The sequence below is a fragment of the Tupaia chinensis genome, unplaced genomic scaffold (assembly GCF_000334495.1).
Source record: "Tupaia chinensis unplaced genomic scaffold, TupChi_1.0 Scaffold139431_1, whole genome shotgun sequence".
In the NCBI taxonomy this organism is placed as follows: domain Eukaryota; kingdom Metazoa; phylum Chordata; class Mammalia; order Scandentia; family Tupaiidae; genus Tupaia; species Tupaia belangeri.
In genome coordinates, this window is record NW_006199316.1 from 859,198 (window position 1) to 883,211 (window position 24,014).

General features: G+C 40.6%; 2 protein-coding genes across 2 annotated transcripts in view; one reads left to right on the forward strand and one right to left on the reverse strand.

Moving 5' to 3' along the window:
- Positions 1-21,288, reverse strand: part of RSF1 (remodeling and spacing factor 1) — a 90,398-nt gene extending 69,110 nt beyond the window's left edge. The window contains exon 1 of the mRNA XM_014593008.2: positions 21,200-21,288. Coding sequence (XP_014448494.1) covers positions 21,200-21,256 — 57 coding nt within the window. The 5' untranslated portion in view covers positions 21,257-21,288. The remainder of the gene's footprint in view (positions 1-21,199) is intronic.
- Positions 2,339-2,509, forward strand: LOC106736372 (40S ribosomal protein S29-like). Its single transcript, XM_014593009.1, has one exon. It carries the CDS (start codon positions 2,339-2,341, stop codon positions 2,507-2,509), a length of 171 nt encoding a protein of 56 aa, XP_014448495.1.
- Positions 21,289-24,014: the final 2,726 nt, after the last annotated feature.

Sequence of the window (24,014 nt, forward strand, 5' to 3'; positions counted from 1 at the left end):
ATGCAGGATGTAAGAATTGGAAAATTACTTGCTGAGAACATGTATGTTGATGTGCTTGATTGAACCAGTACACAGTGTATTTTGGATGGAAAATTTATTGGTGGGTTGTGATGGTGTATAGTGAATTAAGGTAGAAAATAAAAACTAAAAAAAAAAAAATGTATGGCCTGGAACTGTATCATGGAAGATCTTCAAAGGCACCCAGGAAGAATGAGTTCCCCCTTCCCTGGGATACCATACATCCTCTGACAGTACCGAACTTTAAAGAGAGAAAAGAAAAAAAATGTGAGTTATACACAGAAAGGAAAAATGTCAGAACATCACACAGGGAAGACCCTGAAGTGATTATTTCAAAAGCTAGTAGCCGAGGATCTCCATAGACAGTCTGCAACAACGGGAAAGGCAGATGACAAACACTGGTAAGAATGCGGAAATTGTGAGATTCTCATAGATTTCTGCACGGAACGTAAAACTGTACAGTTGCTTTGGCAAATGCCTTGGCAGTTCCTTAAATGTTAACCCTGAGAAAGTATATGACCTAGCAATGCTACATCTAGGTATTTATGCAAGAAAAATGAAATATTCCCAAACAAAAATTGGCACACCAATGTTCATAGTACTATTCACAACAACCGAGATGTCGAAACAACCCAAAAATCTACTAACATATAAATGATAGACAAAAACGTGCTATACCCACACAATGCAATGTTATGCAGCCATAAAAAGTAATGCTACAACATGGATATACCTTGACAAAATGATGCTAAGTCAAAAAAGCCAGAAACAAAAAAAAAGGGCACGTATGCACGATTCTTTGCACATGAAATGTTCAGAACAATCAAACTTAACAGAAACAGAAAGCATTAGTACTTGCAGGCAGTGGGGAAGGCAGGAATTGGAGTGACTGCAAAGTGTTGGGGATTTCTGTTTGCATAATAAAGGTGTTCATAAATGCTGACAGTGAAGATGGTCCACTCTCCAGGTAAACATACTTTAAAAATAATAAATTGTGGGTCCAGCAGTTAGCGTAATGGCTATGTCACTGGACTCCCACGTAGTTGACCACGGTTCGAGTCCCAGACCCGGTGTCTAAAATTCATGCCGGACGCGTGTGCGTGCGTGCCCAAGATCCTGAGAGGAGAATGGAGGAGAAGGGACTGCGGTGTGGCCATCCCCCCCCCGGGGGGGGGTGATTTCTCGCTTTCTGTCTCTCTGTCTCTGTCTCTCTGTCTCGCGAGCACACGCACCCTATAGCAAAAAACTTCTCCAAATAAAAAGAAAAAGAAAAAAATAATAAATTGTGAGGGGGCCAGCAGGTGGCATAGAGATTAAGGCAAATGGATCCCACATGACTGACTCTTCGGTTTGAGTACTGGACAGGGTGGTTTGAAAATCAAGCCAGGTGCAGGTACAAGCATGTCCAAAAATCCAGAGAGGAAAATGGAGGAAGAGGGACTTAGCATGCTGGGGCCAGCAGGTAGCAAGGAGGTTAAGGTAATGAATTCCACGTGGCCAGCTGCACAGTGTGAGTCCCAGACCTGGCAGCTTGGAAATCACACCAGGTGAATGCGCATGTGTGCCTGAAATCCCAGAGGAGAATGGAGGAGGAAGGACTACATTGTGGCTATCCCCCCGAAGGGGGCCATACCCTCTGGGGGATGACTTCTCACTTTTCTTGTCTCTGGCAGTGAACAAACCCTATGGCAAAAAAAACCCTAAAAAGTATTTGAAAAGGTTGAATTTTATGATATATGCAAAACATCTCAAAAGGAGAGACAACCAGTGACACAGAGCACAGGTTATGACCTGGATGACACATGACTGTTCCGCTGCACACAAGGGCCCCAGAAGAGGCTGCCTGCCTACCTTATGGGTTAATGCCAATGCTCATCCTCGGTAGCTGAGGGAGGTCAGAAGGAACACAGTCCCTCAGCCTGGTGGACAACCCAGCTACTGATTGAAGGACAGTCAATAGCTCATGGCATCACAAACTATAAATCAACCTGAACAACTATGGATAAACATCTATTCCACATGGCCAAGTGTGTGGTTTGAGTTCCACACCCGGTAGCATGAAAATCACACCAGATGCATGTGCAAGTGTGCCCAAAATCCCGAGAAGAGAATGGAGGAAGGACTGCTGCGTGGCCATCCCCCAGGAGGGCGATTTCTCACTTTAGCTCTCTCTGCTTCTGTCCTGTGAGCACATGCACCCTGAGGCAAAACAGGAAGTGCTGCTCATTTCTATTTAAGTTAATGTGGACAGACAATGTGCCATCTGATGTTAAAAATAAACGATCTGCGCCTTTTGCTTTGTTGTCCCACTGAAAGCAGGATGGGTCATCAGCAGCTCTACTGGAACCACCCAAGAAAATTTGGCCAGGGCTCTTGCTCTTGCCGCATGTGCTCCAACAGGCATGGTCTGATCGGGAAATGCAGCCTCGACATGTGCCGTCAGTGCTTCCATCAGTATGCGAAGGACATAGGCTTCAACAAGTTGAACTAAATGATCTTCCTTGAATGGACTGTCCAAGATATCCACCCAGTGAAAGAAATCATGCTGGCTATTTGTATATAAAATTAAAAAAAAAAAATTCGCTACTTAGACATGCCCAATTAGCCATTAGCCATAACCTACTGTCACCACAAAGATGACACTGTTAAAAAAAAAAGTACAAGGACTAGCAGTTGACGTAATGGGTGTGTCACTGGACTCCCACATAGTCAACCGCGGTTTGAGTCCCAGACCTGGTGGCTTAAACTCCCACCAGGCGCGTGTGCGTGCATGCCCAAGATCCTGAGAAGAAGATAGAGAAGGGATTGCAGCATGGCCATCTCCCCTGGGGGGTGATTTCTCACTTTCTCTCTCTCTGGTGAACGGATGCACCCAATAGCAAAAACCTCTAAAAAAAAACCTGTACAAATAAATACTTTAAATGACATGTAAATTAACTCTTATGTAGGATGAGTTAATCAACATGAGGGGTCCAGCAACATTTTTCTATTAAAGACAATATGGGGGACTGGCAGATGGCAAGGTGGTTGAGGTACTAGACCCTCTGGGGTTGACGAAGGTTCAAGTCCCAGACCTAGTGGCTTGCTTTCTCCCTTTCTCTCTCTGTTGAGTACACATGCCCTATAAAAAATTTTAAAAATAATAATACATAAAATTAAATAAATAATTTAAAAAAAAGACCACATAGGAAATAATTCAGGTTTTATACATGTGATCTCTTTCACAGCCACTTAACTCTTCCATTATATGCCAAAGTAGACAGAAAATACAAAAATGAAGAAGTATGGTTGTGTTCCAATAACTCTTTAATTACAAATAGAATGTAAATGCCAAATAATTTCCACATGTCACAAAATATTCTTCTTTTAATTTTTCTCCTGATCACTTAAATATTGGGTCATAGTGAAAGTCACAAAGCATTTTTACATAGAAAAACAGAAAAATACATCATGACTTTTTAACAACCTATATATTAAAAACCATGCTTGGGGACCAGGCAGGGGTGTGGTGATTAAGGCGCTGGATCCCACACAGACAGCTGTGCAGTGTGGTGGCTTGAAAATCAGGCTGAGTGCATGTGCATGCCTACCCAAAATCCCAAAAGGAGAATGGAGGAGAAGGGATTGTAGAAAGGCCATCCCCTCCCGCTCCCTGTGTGAAGTGATGTCACACTTTTCTTCTCTTTGCCTCTCCCTGGAGAGTGCGCATGCCTATAGCAAAAAACAAACAAACAAACAAAAACAAGCAAATAAAAACAATTAAGCAAACAAAATTTAAAAAACATACTTGGTTTGAGAGCCACACCTAAACAAGCAGAGGCAGGACATGCCCATAGGCCATGGTTTGCCTGGAGAGCCAGAAACTACCTTTGTCTAGTTGACCCTGTCTCCAACAGTATATTCTTGGGTCCCTGAAGGAAGGGGATCCCAGTTACATTGGTAACTAACTCTCCATGCTCCAACATGAGTTTGACCATGAAGCTTTGCAATTATAATTTAGTTTCCAATGTAGTTTCTCTTTAGAAAGAAAATGTTCCAATATCTAAAACATGAACATTTCAATATTTCAATATTAACATTCACATTTACCGCCATTGATTTTTTTTTTTAAGTTTTAGTTTTACTGTAGGGTGTGTGCGCTCACCGGAGGGAGACAGAAAGATGGAAAGCGAGAAAGCACTTCTCCATGGGGAATGGTCATGCCACAATCTTGTCTCCTCTATCTCCCTCCCTTCTGGATTTTGAATGGATTGTTATCCTCAGGAAGAACGTGAAACGAAGAAGTTATGTACGAGAGAAATAGAAATTACTGCCTTTGATCATTTACAGTGAAATCAGTATACATCCAAGACACCAGTCAGGTCAGGTAACACCAAACGAGCTGAGGACAGATGCTAGATTGAAATTTATCATCTACCTCCATATCTATACCTAAAATACATCTCATCATAAGTCTAATATTTAAATACATCCAACTGTGTTGTATATCATAATCACTTTAGAGAACAAAACAAAACATTTAGGAAGCACTTAACATGACACAAACCACACTAAGTCCTGAGAGGGCTAAGATGAAGAGACAGTCTTTGCTCCAACAAGTTCAATATTCAGAGGGAAAGACAATCATGTAAACAAATAAGATCTTATTTAAGTGGAGACATTTGTAGGATGACCACAAGAATGAATAAGGTTTTCCAGAATAAGGGGATAAAGAACATTTCAGTTAAGAAAAAACAGTGCTTTCCAATAGAGATGAGAACGATTATTGCACATCCTATCAGTGTGGAGCTGAATGAAGAGCTTCTTTAGCTGAGCCCCAGAGCCACAGACCCATGGGTACTTGGATTTGGCAATGAACAGAGGCAAGACTTTGAAGGAAGACAGTAGGCAGATATGTAAAAGTAGGTCATGGCTAATAAATTCGGGTTTGGAGGTACTAATGGAAAACAGTCCTGCTGGCACTGTGCTGGACAGACAGGAAGACACCTGATGTCAGAAACTGACTGCACTATCTGCTGCGCGACTCAAGGGAGATGGAGTGAAGGCTGAGCAAGGCTGTGGGAATGGATATTAATAGAAAGCAGATCCAAACTATTCAGGCAAACTTCTTATTAAAGCAGGTGATGAGTATACATGGTTTTACAATTTACAAAGGAACTTTTGCATATCTGACTTCATTTGAAATGGATGTCCTATAAAATTACAAAAAAAAACAGTTTTTTTTTTTTTTTAGGTTTTTGTCATGGGCCACGTCTGCTTGCCGGAGACAGAGAGTTAAAGTGAGAAATCACCCCCCGGGGGAATGACCTTACTGCAATCCCTTCTCATCTCAGGGTTTTAGGCATGCATGTACACATGCCCGGTGTGTTTTTTTTAAGCCACCTGGTCTGGGAATGGAACAGGAGTCGGCCATGTGATAATATAGTGCCTTAACCACCATGCTACCTGCTGGCTCTAAAACTACAAAATTTAAAAAATCAAACTAAGTATGATTCATCTTTCTATTTCCTATAGTACTTAGCAAGAACAAGGCCCTGTGGATAGTGGGCACTTAAATACTCACTGTATCAGTGTTCTCTGTTACTACTACTGAGATGATTTATTATTATGATGGGACCCCCGGAAGATTGCCTGTACAACACATTAAGAGTTTTACAGCATTGAGATTTCTTTAATTCCTTAAAAAACACATAAATGTAAGAAGGATTTTGATGGCAAGGTTTCTCAAGCAGCATAGTGCTGAAAATCAAAAGAATACAATTCCAGCAGCAGACTAGAGCACAGGCAGGCATTAAGTGAAGAGTTTATGCCACAAACATTTTTTTAAAAACCCGGGACCGGCAGGTGGTATGGTGGTTATCTGCTCTCCATCAGTAATCTAGAGGCAGTGTAAATAGAAAGGGACGTGGGACTCTAACATTAAACACTGAGATTCAAATCCTGGCCCTTTCTAGCTGCAGTGTGAGCTTACTGAGTCAATCGCCTCCTTAAACTTTGGGTTCTTTATCTGTAAAATAGAGATTTTACTTCAAGTAAATAAAACAAGGAAGAACATGCTAAAGCTAATATTCCTGCTAAATCTAGAGAAAATTCCCTATTGTACTTGAAATTTTTTTATATTGTGGAGATACATATATCTGTATCTATCTATCTAACATAAACTTATATATGCAACAAATATAAAATGTAAAACTTGTCAATTGAACTTTCCTTTTTCCTTTTTTGGCTATAGGGCACAGGCACTTGCCAGAGATAGACAAAGAAAGAGAGGGAAAGTGAGAAAGCATCCCCCAGGGAGATCAGCCATGCTACAGTCCCTTCTCCTCCATGCTCCTCTCAGGATTCTGGGTACAGACACACACACGCCCAGCATGTTCTTTAAGCCATTCAGTTCAGGACTTGAACTGTGCAGTCAGTCATGTGGGATCCAGCTGCCTTAACTCCAATCTGCTGGTCAAATTTTAACTATTTTTTAAATGCAAAATTCACTATTATTTATTACAGTAGTAGTATTAATTACATTCATAATTCTGTATAGCCATTACCACTATGTATTTCCAATTTTTTTTCATCAGTGAAACAGAAACTTTTCATCATTAGACAATAAACTCCCATTCTCCTCTCACCCCACAGCACTTGATAATACATATTTAATTTGCTGGAGAGCACATGCACATGTACGGGCAGGAGAAACAGACACACGGAGGGAGGGGACGAGAAAACATCCTCCCAAAGGGGATGGCCATGTCACAATCCCTTCTCCTCCATTTCTCCTTGTGGGATACAGGGCACATGTGTACAGACACCCGGCATGTTTTTCAAGTCTGGGTCCAGAACTCAAATCGTACGGCCAGTCATGATGGATCTGGTCGTCTTCACCAGCACCACACTACTGGCTGGCTCTCTACCTTCTCTATGAATCTGTATTCTCTACAGGTCATGTAACTGAGCCACACAATATTTGTCCCTTTGTGCCTGGCTCCTTTTGGTTAGGACAAAGTTGTATTTTCACATATATATGGATGTGTTTGTATATACTTTACTGCAACATTCATTTATCTGTTGATGGGTGTTTAGTGTTCCGACCTCTTGGCTACAGTGAAAAATGCTGAAATAAACATTAGTGTATAAGTAGCTTTTTGAGTTCTTGCTTCTGACTATATACCTAGGAATGGAACTGCTCGGTCACAGGCCAATTACATGATAAGCTTTTTGAGGAACTGCCAAACTCTCTTCCACAGCAGCTGTACCACATTATATTCCCATGAGGAATGTAGGAGGGTTCTGACTTCTCCACAATCTCTCCAATCCTTGTTATTTTCCTTTATTTTTAAAAAATAGTCATCAAGTGTAAAGTGGTACTTCATTGTGGTTTTGAATTACATTTCTCCAGTTACTACACATCATCTTTTCATGCTTATTGGTTTCTGAATATCTTCTTTGGAGAAATGTCTACTGAAATCCTTTGCTTAATTTTTAACTGGGTTTGTCTTTCTGTTGTGGTTTAGTTCATCAGATGTTACGCACAACAAACTCTTATCAGCGATACGACTGCAGTATGCCTCTCCTCTTCTGTAAGCTGTCTTTCCCTTTTGCATGATGTCCTTGGATGCACAGAAGTTGTTACAATCCTTTTAAGTGCCAGAGGGCATGTGTGCTCATCAAAGAGAGGAAGCACTCCCCAATAGGGCATGGTTATACCACAATCCTTTTCTCCATCCTGTCAGGATTCGGGGTACACAAGCATTATGTACCTAGTGAGTTTTTCAAGCTACTGGGGCCATGATTCAAACTGCAGTTGGCGATGTGAGATCTGGTGCCCAATGCACAGTGTTTAACTGCTGTGCCAGGGGCAGGCCCAAGCCTTTAAATTGTAAAAAGATTTAATTGATCTATTTTTTGTGGTGCTCACGTTTTTAGTGCAATATCTACGAAATAACCAAGAAATCCAAACATGAAGCTATTCCCTATGCTTTCTACTCAAAGTTTTATGGATTTAGCTCTTACGTTGTTAATCTCTAAGTTAGTTTGAGCATATGGTATAAAGTAGGGTAAGTGTTGAATTTGTAAGTTCCTATACTTCAACAAATATTTCATAATATAGGCAACAGTTAGAGATATTTCAAAAATACAACTGGGTCATCAGGAAAGTCATGACATATTTTCCATAGAAAAATATGTCATGACTTTTCTGCCAACCTAATATAATAAAGGCCAGGCCCTTCATGTAGAGTTCAAGCACTACACGTAGTGCTTAACTATGATGGATGAATAAATAGAGAGAAAAGGGGACCAGCAGTTGGTGTAATGGCTATGTCGCTGAATTCCCATGTATTCAACCGTGCTTCGAGTCCTGGACCTGGTGGCTTAAACGCACGCCAGGCACGTGTGCATGTGTGCCCAAGATCCTGAGAGGCGAATGGAGGAGAAGGGATTGTGGCATGGCCATCACCCCTGGGGGGTGATTTCTCACTTTCTGTCTCTCTCTGTCTTCCTGGTGAGTGTGCACACCCTATAATAAAAACCTCTCAAAAAAAAAAAATAGAGGAAAAAGGACTGCAGCATGATCACATCGCACTGGAGGGTGCTCATTCTCTCTCACTGCTGAGTGCCATGTGCCTTCAGGCAATTAAAAACAATGATATAAATACCGTAGTCAGTAAATACACAATAAATCTTGTACGCTGCATCCTTTCCTCATTTTCTACTTAGCCAAGAATCAAGAAACATGTGTATTATTAACAAAATACTTTTCAATGGATTGCTTAAGTTTTAAGAGATTTATTTTTATTTCTGAGTTTTATTTGCTAAGTTACAGAAATGGGAAATAACTTTAAATTGCTATTTTTACAACACTTTGTTTTTTATTTTTATTTTTTTAACTTGCCAGAGGGAGACAGAGAGAAAAAGCACCCACCCACAGGGCATTGTCATGAACAATCCCTTCTCCTCTATTTCTCCACCCTGTCAGGATTTGGCACACATGCACATGTGTGTGGCATATACTGGGCTAAGAGCCAAACCATACAAAAGGTAAAATGAGATCTGGTTCCCACTAAACTTCAGGACCAGCCAGATGACACTTTTCTGACACACACTTACAACGTACATACGTTCAGTAAGTAAATTTCTGTGGCTATGAAGGAGCAGTATATTGAGTGTGTAATTAAGAAAAGTCAAACACCAGTGTTGCACACGTGAAAAATAGAAACTCGGGAGGAGGATGCAGGTTCTTGAAGTCTGCCCAAGGAAACTCTTTTGATTTTTTTTTGGAGAGGTTTTTGCTATAGGGTGCATGCAGTCGCCAGACAGAGAGACAGAAAGCGAGAAATCACCCCCCAAGTGGGGATGGTCACGCCGCAATCCTTTCTCTTCCATTCTCCTCTTGGGATCTTGGGCACGCATGCACATGTGCCCGGAGTGAGTTTAAGCCACCAGGTCCGGGACGCAAACCACAGTCGACTACATGGGAGTCCAGCGACAGTCATTACGCTAACTGCTGGTCCTGCCCAAGGGAATTCTTGCCATAGGAAGTTCCCAGTCATGATTAAGGTATACCTGAATGCTGTTCTATGTACAGGAGTCTGGTTATGTTATTATTATAAAACATTCACTGGAACACCTGAAGTCACATTAAAAGCTCGGTGGGAAACTAAAGAAAATATAACCCAACATTTTTATATCCATAACTATAATCTGGTCCAAGTTTATGTCAATTTCTGAAGGAATGCCAGTCACAGAAGAAGAAAAAAGTTCCTTAAGATTGCCCTTCTTGGGACAGCAGTTAGCGTAATGGCTATGTCGCTGGACTCCCACATAGTCGACCGTGGTTCGAGTCTCGGACCCGGTGGCTTAAACTCACGCCGGGCGCATGTGCGTGCATGCCCATGATCCCGAGAGGAGAATGGAAAAGGGACTGCGGTGTGGCCATCCCCCCTGGGGGGTGATTTCTCACTTTCTGTCTCTCTGTCTCTCTTTGTCTGCCTGGCGAGCTCAAGCACCCTGTAGCAAAAACCTCTCCAAAAAAAACAAAAAAAAAGATTGCCCTTCTGTTTTTTGGTAATACATCAGTTCAACAATATTTGCTGGGTTCCAACCATTATGCTGAAAGTACTCACTTAAATTATACACACAGTAGTTAGCAGAATTCAGGAGTTTTTCTTTACTATCAATCTAGTATTCTTTCTACGCCACTACCAGCAATTCAGTTGTAAGAGTAAATCTGATTGCTCACGCATTTCCATGGAGTAAATGGCATTCTTAAGAACCCTTTATAGGGACCAGCAGATAGCATAATGGTTACATAGCTGGACTCCCACGTAGTCAACCACGGTTCAAGTCCTGGACCCAGTGGCTTAAACTCACACCAGATTCATGTGCGTGCATTCCCAAAATCCTGAGATTTCCCAAAATCCTGAGATTTTGGGAATGGAGGAGAAGGGATTGTAGTTATGGCTATCCCCCGAGGGGTGATTTCTGGCTTTCTGTCTTTATAGTGAGCATAGCACGTGCACTTTACAGCAAAAATCTCTCTTTAAAAGAAAAAAAAGGAACACTTTATAAAGTAGAAATATGTGAAAATGCATTGCAAAAATATAAAGCATTAAACATTCATGCTGTGATAATCAGACAAATCTGCATTCAATCCTTGTTTCACAATCTACTGTGTAACTTTGGGAGTTAAAAGCATCTCTGTCGGGACCAGCAGTTAGCGTAATGGCTATGTTGCTGGACTCCCATGTAGTTAGTTGACCACGGTTCAAGTCCCAGACCTGGTGGCTTCAACTCACACCGGGGACGTGTGTGTGTGCGCCAAGATCCCGAGAGGAGAATGGAGAAGGGACTGTGGCGTGGCCATCCCCCCCGGGGAGTGATTTCTTGCTTTCTGTCTCTCTCTGTCTTTCCAGTGAGCACACGCAAAAAAAAAAAAAAAAAAAAAAAAAAAAAAAAAAAAAAAAAAAACCTCTCAAAAAAAAAAAAAAAGAAGGATCTGTCATTTGAGTTGTAGTATGAATTAAATGATCATACATGTGAAAGGGCATAATATAGTTTATAATAAGCTCCCAGGAACCAGCAGTTAGTGTAATGGCTATGTCGCTAGGCTCCCACATAGTTGACTGCGGTTCACGTCCCGGACACGGTGGCTTAAAACTCACACCGGGCGCGTGTGCGTGCATGCCCAAGATCCCAAGAGGAGAATGGAGAAGGGGGTGATTTCTCACTTTTTGTTTCTATGTCTCTCTCTGTCTGTCTGGCGAGCGCACGCGCCCTATAGCGAAAACCTCTCCAAAAAAAAAAAAAAAGAAAAAAAAGCTCTCAAACATTAGTTATAATCATGATTATTGAAATATAAGAAGTGAAAAAAATAAAAACCCTCAAAAATTGCTTACAGAAATATAAAATAGTATAGTCCCTATGGAAAAAGGTCTGCCAGGTTCCTCAGTTACCATATGACCCAGCAAGTGTAAGCCTAAATATATATGTAAGAGAAATAAAAATAACTGTCTACACAAAAACTTGTGCATATATGTTCATAGCAGCATTATTCCCAATAGCCAAACAACTAGAAAATCCCCAAATGTCCACCAACTAATGAAGAATAAATAAAACAGAGCATTATCCATATAATGAATTATTATTTGGCAATAAAAAGGAATAAAATACTGATCCACGTTATACTTTTCATAAACTTTGAAATTATTATCCTAAGTCAAGGAAGACAGATCTAAAAGGTCACTTATATGGTTCCATTCCTAAGAAATGTTCAGAGCAGGCTAATCCATGGAGATGCAAAGCAAATTACTGGTTACTGGGGTTTGTGGGCTGGATGGGTGTGTTGTGATTGGAACTGACTGATAATAAGAGGTTTCTTCCTGGGATGATAAAATGTTTATTACTCTATGATGGTATGGTTATATTTAATACTTAATTTAATAAAGTGAATGTTAACCAATAAAGTATATACTTTAAAATGGTAGATTTTATGTTATTTAAATTTTATCCTAATATAAAAAACACAAGCTAAATATATTAATAATGTACAAAAATACTAACCATACTGGGATCATCTACTGACAAATTTATTCACTTTTAGAAGATTTCTAAACAGCAACCAAGTAACAAGAGAGTATCCTTTGTCTTCCCATTAATTTTCAGAGTCAAATAAACGAGGACATTTTCTGTTTGAGTGGTAGAAACACACCCCAGAAGCGATGCATTCAAGTTATTTTCCTTTTATTAAAAAGAAATTTTGTTACAGGGTCCCTGTGCATACTGGAGATAGTCAGAGACAGAGTGAGATAGTGTGAAAGTGAGAAAGCGTGCCCCATGGGGGATGATCACGGCACAATCCTTTGTCCTCCATTACCCTCTCAGTATTTGGGGCACATATGCCTAGCATGTTTTTCAAGACAGCAGTCCGGAACTCGAACCAAGCAGCCAGCCATGTGGGATTCAGCTGCCTTAACCTCGACGCCATCTGCTGGCCCAAACATTATTTTCTAGTTAATGTCATTATTTTTGAAGTATTGAAACAAGAGAAAATACTCTTGCTTATGCTATGAAGTGTGTTTGTTTTTATATATTTATAAAATTATATATTTTTATATGAACATTTTTTTGAAATCAAGTGCCTCTTTATATTTATGATTGATATGATATAAATTCTTTGTTCTTTGAGAAACTCTAAATCACTGGTGTTGACATGCACCAAAGAGATCAGAGAATCGAAGCAAAGGAGCAGTAGTAAACATTACCACCTGTTTCTTAAAATGTAATATGAGGTTGGGGCTAGCAGGTGGCATAGTGGTTAAGGTGCTGAAGTCCCACATGGTCGACAGTGGTTTGAGTCCTGGACTTGACGGCCTGAAACTCACACCAGGCAAGTGGATGTGTGTGCCTAAAATCCCTAGATGAGAATGGAAGACAGCAGCATGGCCATGCCCTCTCCCCCCCCACCCCCCCGGGGGAGTGATTTCTTACTTTCTATTTCTCTGTCTCTCTGGTGAGTGCACATACCCTAGAGCAAAAAAAATCTCTCTCTCTCAAAAAAAAAAAAAAGTTATATGAGGCTAAAAGATTTTAAAGGATATTTATTTTAATTTGACTAGAGAGGGATAGAGTGAGAGTGAGAGAAAGAAAGAAAGAAAAGGAAAGAGAAATCAAACTGCCAGGTCCAGGACTCGAACCATGGTTTGCCATGTAGGAGTCCAACACCCTTAACCACCATACCACCTGTTGGCCCTAAGGATAGTTTATTAAAAATAGGTTTTTCCCATTCCTTTTGAAGGCCCTCTAAGGCTACCTTTGGGATGGAAGCAAGGCAGTAGAAAAGATGAAGCAGGGGTACTATATTTTGGGAGGTAGAGGTTTGCTTATTAGCACAGTGGTAGTCATTATCCAGGGACAAAATATCTGAAATTACTCACGTGATATCACAAATCATTAACACCCACAAAAAACGGGGTGGGGGGGGTTCAGAAAGCATGCGAGTTCACGGGCTGAGGAGTTTCTTTGCAACTTGCCAAGTAAAAGGAATGTGGAGCATGATAAGGCCAAGGCCTATCTAACTAAGCAAGGAGTTAACAGGTCCTAGCAGATTGTAAGTGTACATTTCCACATACTGGGCTTCTTTCTTTTTGGAAGGGTAATTCTACCTTAAAAGTAAAAAGTGACAAGCCTAGATATTTGGGTTCTATTCTATGCTGCATGACACTGGAGACAATATGTTAGCAAGTTCAAGACAGAGGACAATAATGAATGCCCTTGGATGAACTGCTAGACACTTCTCCCCCCCTCTGCCAATATTTAGGAGTTACTGACTCTATCTTTCAAATAACTCTCACATCTAGCTCTTCCGTTCTATCCCTATATCCAAAATCTACATTCTAACATTCTTGCTGCTTGGATTGATCACCACAGTCAACTTCCTTATCACGTGACTGCTAGACCGTCACTCACTGCCATTCTCCCGAGGTAGTGAGAGGACACAGTACTCGTCTAAGGAGAAAGTGCTTATTTCCTAACAAATTTCTGTTCATTCTATAGGTCTCAGTTCAGGAACCATATGGACACACCAATAAGAGATGACCAAAGGTACCGGTGCGGACAGACTGGTGACAGTAGTGTACTCTGCAAAGTCTACGCTTAACAGAAAGGCTTACACTGGCAATATCTGCTAGGAGGGCAAAGGAACAAGGCCAAGCAGGTGCCAGATGCTTGCTCTGGATTTTAACAGAGGGTTGTAATAATGACATTCCACTGACATTGAAAGGAAAAGAAACAGCTCTCAGTAACACATAGATAAACGATCAACAGCCATGTAACAGCCAAAGTAAAAATTTCATCAGAAAACAAAAGATTACAATGGAGAAATGAATAGTAAGAGTTAAGCTTATTAGCAGTTAAGGGGAAGAAAACCGAAAATGCCTCAGTGATTAATTTATCTAATATTGATGCATAAAAGATGAAAAGAAGCATTCAAGATACTTACAGTAATCTCTAAGAAAGAGAAACGTGAGGGGCATTTCATGAGTGGCATTTCAAAGCCTTGGGTTCACCAAGTCCTGGGCTTGAATGTTGGCTCTGCCATCTCTAGCAAAGGGAGACTGCATAAGTTATCTAGTTTCTCAAAATCAATTTCCCTATGCATAAAATAGGGATAACTGGTACTTCAAAGTTGATACAACGGAAAGAAAGCATTAAACATGGTACCTGGTACACAGTGAGCGTTCCATATAAAACCATACAATGGCTTTCATATGGAGGTCAAACATGACTCAGTGAAGGAACATCTTCCCCAGGGAAGGCTCTCAGGGAGACAGCAATACTTCAGCTGAGACCTAAAAGATGGATAGGTCTGCCAGGAAATGAGGCTGCTGGGAAGGTACTCCAGGCACAGACACAGTACATGCGGCGGCCCTGAGGAAGGGACACAATGGCATGTCCTAGGTGACAGAGTGTAGACTGGAGAGATGGAGCCACTACATCACTCTGAAAGTGACATAACATTTCCGTGTTTGGAAGGCTACTCATACAGCAGCAAGAAGGTGGTGGGATGGTCAAGAATAAAAAGCTGGGGTACTAATTAGAAGGTGAAGGTTCCAATAAAAGAAGATGGAAGCATGAACTTGGAAGTAGGGGTTGGGATGAACGCAACACAGATCTGAGGAATAACAGGATGAAAACCCAACAGGACTTGGCTGTCGTCTGGGGGAGAGGAAAAAGGAGGTCTCCATGATAATGCCCAGACCTTGGCTTTGACCGCCGGCGGTAATCTGAAGACTTCATGGGTTCAGTATGCACACAAGCTCTGGGGAATGAAGATGGTGAACTTGGCTTTGATAAAGTGTGTTTGTTTATGTGACATCAGTTGGATATAAATGATGACGTCTGTAAACTGGCAAAAAAGCCTAAACTAGAACTAGAGGTAGAGTTTTCAGTCAACCTGGATGTAAAACTTTTAAAAACTTTTTTCAGGAAAAAAAAAAACAACTTTTGTCAGAGGGCACATTCACTTGCTAGAGAGAGACAGAGAGGGAGAGAGAGACTGAAAGCACCACCTATGGGGAATAGTAATGCCACAATCCCTTTTGTGTATCTCTTCACTGCTAGGACTTGGGGCATGCACATGTACATAGCATGTTTCTCAAGCTGCCAGATCCAGGATGCAAACTGCAAGGTCAGATGGACTCTAGCTGCCTTAACCACCAGGCCACAGAGCCAGCTCTACAGAAACACTTTCTATTAATAAACTCTCAAGGAAACCTACTACTTAGATTTCATGTAAATATATTCATCCTATAACCTGGCACACCTGCAGTTAGGTAATATAGTGATCAGAAATGTGGACAGAGTTCCTGCATTCCAGAGCTTATAAATCTCCTAAGCAACTCAGCAAGAGATAACGAAACAGACAAACGCGGTTTGCAGCTGATACGGATGTGTGGCAGTCTCTTCTTTCCCTTTCTTTCTATTCAGCTCCCTAGTAACACACTGGTCAGAAGCTTCCTGGTGCAATTTCATAAAAGATACTAGATCAAGTATCAACCAATGTTTTCTGTAAAAAGCCACTAGTACATATTTTAGGCCTTAACAACCATCCATTCGGTTAAAAGTACTCAAGCTAAATTGTCAGCAGGCAAACAGCTACAGATTATCTGTAAACAGACCTTGCTATGTTACAATACAACTTTATTTACAAAAACAGACAGCTAGTGGGATTTGGCTGCAGTTTCCCAAGTCCTCCTCCTGACTATTAATAACACTTTTAAAAATTCAGAGAGGAAAGTAGCTGAAGAAGAAAAATAAAACAATTCATAATGAGTTTTGGCTAAAGTAAAAGTTGTACTAAAACTCTGAAATATATTTAGAAAAACTGCAATACAGCTAATAATTTTATATAATTATACGCAGTGTTGCACTATCTTAGTTACCATAAATGTCGATCACTTTTGATGACTTACAAAATGAAATAATGTATATGAATATATACAATATTCCTTTTAAAATTACCTATGGAGGGACCAGCAGATGGTGTAATGGTTATTTCACTGAACTCCCACACAGATGACTAGTTTGAGTGTCGGACCTGGTGACTTCAAATTCATGTGCGCACTCAAAAATCCCAAGAGGAGGGAACAGCAGTTGACATAATGGCTATGTCGCTGGACTCCCACGTAGTTGACTATGGTTCAAGTTCTAGACCCAGTGGCTTAAACTCACGCCAGGTGTGTGAGCATGCATGCCCAAGATCCCAAGAGGAGAATGGAGGAGAAGGGACTGCAGCGTGGCCATTCCCCCTGGGGGTGACTTCTCACTTTCTGTCTCTGTCTTTGCAAAGAGCGCACGCGCCCTATAGCAAAAACCTCTAAAAAAAAAAAAAAAAAAAAAAACCAAGGGGAGGAGTGGAGGAGAAGGGACTTTGGTGTGCTCATCTCCCCTGGGGGTCGATTTATTGCTTCCTGTCTCTCTGGTGTGAGCATATGTGCCCTATAGCAAAAATCTCTCTTAAAAAAAATACATATAAATTCCTCTCTTATTGCCATAATTAAGAACTTCATTGTTGTCCTGCCTATAAACTCAGAGAAGACTTGAATTGGCAACGTAGCTTTGTGTCCTTTGCAAAGTTTCCTTTTTTTGTTAAAGAATTATTTTATTTAACTTTATTTATTTATTTATTTTAATTTGAGTAGAGCAGGGCAGAGAGAGGGAGAGAATAAGCTGCCAGGTCTGGGACTTTATATATATATATATATATATATGTGTGTGTGTATGTATAAAAAGAAAAACAGGTACTTAAGTGAGAGAAAACATTATAAAACAGGTACTTAAGTGAGAGAAAACATTATAATGTTTTTTTACTGATAAAATTAAATCAAAATTACAAATATATTATAGTATAGATTAACATACCAGCAAGTTATCAAATATACTATGTATAATATAATAAATACCAATAATTGAATACATTTTTTATAATACAGGTATACTGGTAAGAATGGGATTTTGGGGCCAAATCCTGGCTCAATCTAAAGGTTGAAAGCAGGGGCATGCTCCTATAATCCTGGAACTTGGGAGGCTGAGGCAGGAGGATCCTGACACAGAGATACTGACTTTAAACCAAACAAAGCAAAACAAAAATAAAATTTTGGAAAAGAGTGTAGATAAAAATTCACTTAGCTGGACTTCAAAGTAGGTACTCCCTTTCAATAAATGGATTGTTAATATATGTTTGTTAAAAAGTAGACTGAGGTTTGAGTCCTGGACCTGGTAGCTTGAAACTCATGCCAGGTACATGTGTATGCATGCCTAAATTCCCGAGAGGAGAATAAAGGAGAAGAAGTTGCTGCGTGGCCATCTCCCAGGGGGTGATTTCTCACTTTCTGTCTCTCTATTTCTGTCTTTCTGGCGAGCACACAAGCCCTACAGCAAAAATCTCTCAAAAAAAAAAAAAAGAGTATAATGGGGCCACCCTCTGGCATAGTGGTTAAGGTGGCTGGTTCCCAGAGGGCCAACCATGCAGTTCGAGTCCCAGACCTGGAGGCTTGAGAAACATACCAGGCACATGTATATGCATGCCCAAAATTGTTGAGAGAGAAATGGAGAAGAGATTGCAATGTGACCACTACCCATGGCAGCTGCTTCTCTCTTTCCCCCTCACTATGGCAAGTACTCATGCTCCCTGAAAAAAAAAAAGTAGTCAAATGCACAAAAAGTAATGATCTCCTTCAACGCACAAAAAATTGTATTCACGAGCACACACCTTGCAGACTAAAGTGGACTACAGAAAACAAAAACATAATACCGCCTTTGTCCCTGACAGACATGCGTGAACAGACGCTTCCCATGCTGAGCACATCGTGATTTGTCTTCCTGGTTCATATACAGTCATCTATTTTTTTAGGGTTTGGTAGGGCGCATGTGCTCACCAAAGAGAGTCAGAGACAGACAGAGAGAAGGAAAGTGAGAAATCGTCTCATAGGGTGGAAAACCATGCCACAATCCCTCCTCCTCCATTTTCCTCATGGAATTTTGGACATGCACACACATGTGCCCGGTGTGATTTTCAAACCACTGGGTCTGGGACTTGAACCACAGCCAGCCATGTGAATGTCCAGCAACTTAACTACCATGCCACCTGCTGGCCCAAAGAATGATCTATTTTACCTTTAAAATTTAGACATGTTGGGACCTACGTAGATAGCATAATGGTTATGTCACTGGACTCCCACAAGGCCAAACACAGTTTGAGTCCCAGACCTGGTGACTGGGTGCATCCTGAGAGGAGAATGGACATGGCCATCTCCCCAGAGGGTGGTTTCTGGCTTTCTGTATTTGTGTCTCACTGGCAAGCACAAGTACCCTATTGAAACAAACAAACAAACAAAACTAAACAACTCTCTTACAAAAAAGAAAAAAAAAATGTAAAGATGTCATTCCAGGAAAATCTCTGTTAAGGTAGGATTTTGTATGGCATGTTAGCTATTAACTACGTCACCTTCATAAAACTGTACCTCTATATAACCTAATAATTAGGTAACAATATAAGCTTCAATACCACTCTATCTTCACTATTATATTACCTTCAATATATTGGGTCATCAGGAAAGTTAAATGATTTGTTTTTCTATGTAAAAATGCATCATGACTTTTCCAACATCCCAATACAAAAATCCTCAATAATAAATTAACAACACAAATCTAGGAAGACACATGAAAGATTATGCGCCATATGCAAGTAGGATTTATAGCAAGATTGCAAAGTGATTTCAACATATGAAAATCAGTGCAACATACCATACTAACAGAGGACAAAGCCCATACAACTAAAGGGAAAATAATCTAAATAGCAGGAGAAAAAAAAATGTAAGACAAAGTCCACTTTTCCTTCATGATAAAAATACTCAAGAAGGGGGACCAGCAAGTGGCATGGTGGTTAAGGTGCTGAACACCCCCATGGCTGACCACAGTTCAAGTCTCGGACCTGGTGGCTTGCTTTCTCACATTCTCTCTCTCACTTGCCAAATTAAAATAGATCAATAAGTAAATAAAATAAAATAAATAATTCTAAAAATAATAATAAAATTTAAAAATACTCAACAAGGATCCAGCAGGTGGTGTAGATGGCCAACCATGGTTCGAGTACCAGATCCTGTGGCTTGAAACTCATACCACACACATATGCACAAATGCTCAAGATCCCAGGAGGAGAATGGAGAAGAGACTGTTGCATTGCCATTAACCCAGGGGGTGCTTTCTCATTTTCCCTCTCTCTGTCTCTCTGGCTACTGCACAAGCCCTATGGCAAAAACCTGAAACGAAACAAAAACAACTGGCCAGCAGATGACATAAAGGTTAAGGCAACTGGATCTCACACGGCCAGCTACATGGTCCAAATCCTGGACCCAGTAGCCTAAAAATCACGTTTGTGTGAGTGTTCAAAATTCTGAGAGGAGAATAGAGGAGGAGAAAGGATTGCAGCATGGCCATCCTCTCTGGGAATGTCTCTCATTGATGAACACATGCTCTATAACAAAACTACAAAAACAAACAAAATAAACAAACAAAAACTACGAATAGAAGGGGCATCAATCTCACAGAATACGCAAAACTGGACTCAAGATGAATTATAGATTTAAATGTAAGAGCTAAAACTAAAATTCATAGGACAAAATATAGGACGAGGGTCGGCTCTGAAGATATGCTTCTGAAGAAAACCAGATGCCAAATGGTAACGATGGTCAATTCCCTGGACTAGTCAGCCTGAAACACACTGAGCATACACGTGAGTGCCCAGGATCCAGCAAATAAAAGGAAGGGGATGACGGCTTGACCAGACATTGTGGAGGGTGCTTTCTCTCTCGCTCGCTCCCAATCTGAACTATGTGCTCACACACCTTATCTTGAATTTAAAATATACATACACACACACAACAAAGACTAAATCTTTGCAATGTGGAGTTAACCAAGAGTTTCTTACGTAAGACACCAAAGAACAAGTCAGATAAAAAGAAAACAAGGAAATAAACAGTTAAATTGAACTTCAGAGAATTTTTAAACTTTTACACATCAAAAGAGACTATCAAGGAAGGGGCCAGCATGGAGGACAAGGCAGCGGGAGCCCATATGGCTGAGTAAGCAGTTTCAGTCCCAGACCTGGTGTCCTAAAAATCATGCTATAAGAGCCAGCAGGTGGCAAGGTGGTTAAGGCGCTGGACTCCCACATGTTGACCAAGTTCAGGTCTGGGACCCGGAGGCTTAAATACCACACACGGTGCATGCACATGCGTGCCCAAAATCCCAGGAGAAAATGGAGTAGGAATTGAGGTGTGGCCATTCCACCCCCCCTCCCCAGGGGGGTGATTTCTCACTTTCCCTGTGTCTCTCTCCTCTCCAGACAGCACATGTATCCTATAGAAAACAAACTTAAAATAAAGTGTATACCCTTGGCAATTAATTCCTGATTACATTCTCCAGGTTGACATCATTCTAGTAGTGAAATAAAAGAGAGAGAGAATTATATTTACAGTAATAATGTTCTATCACTTTTAGTAAATTATTTTAAAAGATAGACATTTTATGAAATACAACATAGATTTGTGTAATATTTCACTACGAGAATGTTCATTCACGAGATAGAGTAGCAGTTCAGTAACAAAGACAGTGGTTTACCAATAGTTACCTTGATCAAATATTTTTCCCATCTGTCTGCTGTGACAGATTTGCCAATCTTCCTCATCAACTTCAAATGGAGTTCCACCAATTCTTTTGGTACTTGAAAGAAAGAAAAAAGAAATACTGTTAGTCAACTTAAAACACTTATAAACACTTAAGATGATTTTAAAAAAAACCTTTCCCTTAAACACTCTTACAAAATAGATGATGTTAATTCTAGCTATCTTTTGGACCTCTAAATCAGAAAAGCCCAAACTATAGAAATGACTAACAACGCCTTTCTTTATTTCTTTTTTGTTGAATAGTCAGAGGGCACCCCCAGCGGGGCATGGTTACACTCTCTTCTCCTGTACTTCTGTTGGTATTTTAAGCATGCATGCACAGGTGCTTAGGAGGTTGTTTTTTTTTTTTGGGGGTTTTTTTTTTTTTTTGGAGAGGTTTTTGCTATAGGGCGCGTGCACTCTCTAGAAAGACAGAGACAGAGCGACAGAAAATGAGAAATCCCCCTACCCAGGGGGGATGGCCACGCCACAATCCCTTCTCCTCTCAGGATCTTGGGCACGCACACAGCACGCATACGTGCCCGATATGAGTTTAAGCCACCGGGTCTAGGACTCAAACCACGGTTAGCTACATGGGAGTCCAGCGACATAGCCATTACGCTAACTGCTGGTTCCCTTAACAGGGTTCTTCAATTTTCTGGGGCTAGGAGGACAGCAGGTGACATGGCGGTTGTGTTTTTTTCTGCTATAGGGCGTGTGCGCTCGCCAGACAGACAGAGAGAGACATAGAGACAGAAAGCGAGAAATCACCCCCCAGGGGGATGGTCACGCCACAATCCCTTCTCCATTCTCCTCTCGGGATCTTGGGCATGCACCACACGCGCCCGGTGTGAGTTCTAAGCCACCGGGTCGGGGACATGAACTGCAGTCAACTACATGGGAGTCCAGCAACATAGCCATTACGCTAACTGCTGGTTCCCTTCAGCAGGTTCTTCAAGCTACCAGAGCTGGGATTAGAATTGTAAACTTGGCCTTTCTTTTTTTTTTTTTCCTAGTTTTGCTAAAAGATAGATATGCTCACCAGAGAGACAGAAAGGGAAAGTGAGAAATACACTCACCAGGGGGCTGACAGGCCACAATCTCTTCTTCATTCTCTTGTGATTTTGGGGATGCATGCACACACATCTGGCATGCTTTTCAACCACCTGGTATAGGACTTAACCCATGCAACTGGCCTTAGGGGATCCAGCTGCCTTTACCACTACACCACCAGCTGACCTACCCTACTACTTTCTTAAAATGAGCAGGAATATTCGTATTTTCTTATCAAATACCATCAAGAGTGAAACCTTGATTCAGATGAAGGGCATTTCCCTTCATCTGAATGTTCCCAACATCAACAATGGGCTCTGGGTGATGATGACATGTACTGTTAGATGTAATAAGTTTACAGATTACATCGAATGTACAGACAGTACAGGATAGCGAGAGTAGGGAAGACAGTCAATGTGTGGGAGAAGGAGGCTATGTGGTGGAGTCTACAAAAAGTTCATGGAAAATAAGTATTACGGAAAAACTATGAACAGATTTTGATACAGAAAATTTTTCTGTATCAAAAATAAATGCATACTAAAAATGAGAATTAATAATAACAATATGAAAAAAATAAAAGCTATTTGATGATAGGAGTGTGGATAGTAATGTCTTTGTCTTGACTGATATGCATGGTAATGGTGCTGGATAAAGAAATGTTATACAATGTAAAGATATGTGTGATTAAATGTAATATGAAAGATTTAGAATTAATTAATTTAAAAAGAAAAAAGTATTAATATTCAAAGATGTTAGTTCTGGTGGGAAATACAGTTTAATAGAGATAGTAAAACATGCTCACAATATTCTTTGACAAATATGATTTCTGCAAAAGAATTATGTATAAGGACAAGTAGAAATAATGTGGGAAGAGCCAGGTGGAAACATGTCCTGGCTTGAAGAAGAAGAAGAAAGAAGAAGAAAGAAGAAGAAAGAAGAAAGAAGAAGAAAGAAGAAAGAAGAAAGAAGAAAGAAGAAAGAAGAAAGAAGAAAGAAGAAAGAAGAAAGAAGAAAGAAGAAAGAAGAAAGAAGAAAGAAGAAAGAAGAAAGAAGAAAGAAGAAAGAAGAAAAGAAAAAAGAAGAAAGAAGAAGAGGAAGAAGAGAATAAAAAGAAGGGGAAAAAAAAAGAATAAAAAGATGGAAAAAAAAAAAGCATATTGTGGCCAGCAGGTGGCACAGTGGCTATAGCCACACAGTTACATGGTCAATGGCAGTTCAAGTCCTGTACCTGGAGGCTTGAAAATCACTATAAGTGAGTGTATGTGCACACACCCAAAATCCAGGAGGAGAATGGAGAAGAAGGGATTGTGGAGTGGTGGGGGGAGGGAGAGAGGAGTGATTTCTCACTTTCCCTATCATTGTGTCTATGTTTCTCTCTCGGGGAAATGTGCATGTCCTGTGGCTAAATCCTTATAATTAAAACAATAAACGCATACTATCTTGTTATAACATGTCTGAACAGATGTAGTCTAAGTCACTAAGAAGGATAAGACATCAGTTTGAAAACTGTCCCTACTGGGTAGCAGGTGGTATAGTGGTTAAGGTGCTGAACATGGCCAACCCTGGTTCAAGTCTCGGATCCAGCGGCTTGAAATTCAAGCTAGGAATGTGTGCGTTCATGTCCAAAATCCCAGGAGATGGGATTATAGCGTGGCATCTCCCCTGTGGGTGAGTTCTGTCATTCTCACTGTCTCTGTCTCTCTAGCCAGCACATGCACCTTGTGGCAA

What these genes read in the sequence shown, in the direction of transcription:
- LOC106736372 (XM_014593009.1), top strand. Translation starts at nt 2,339, where the DNA reads ATGGGTCATCAGCAGCTCTACTGGAACCACCCAAGAAAATTTGGCCAG.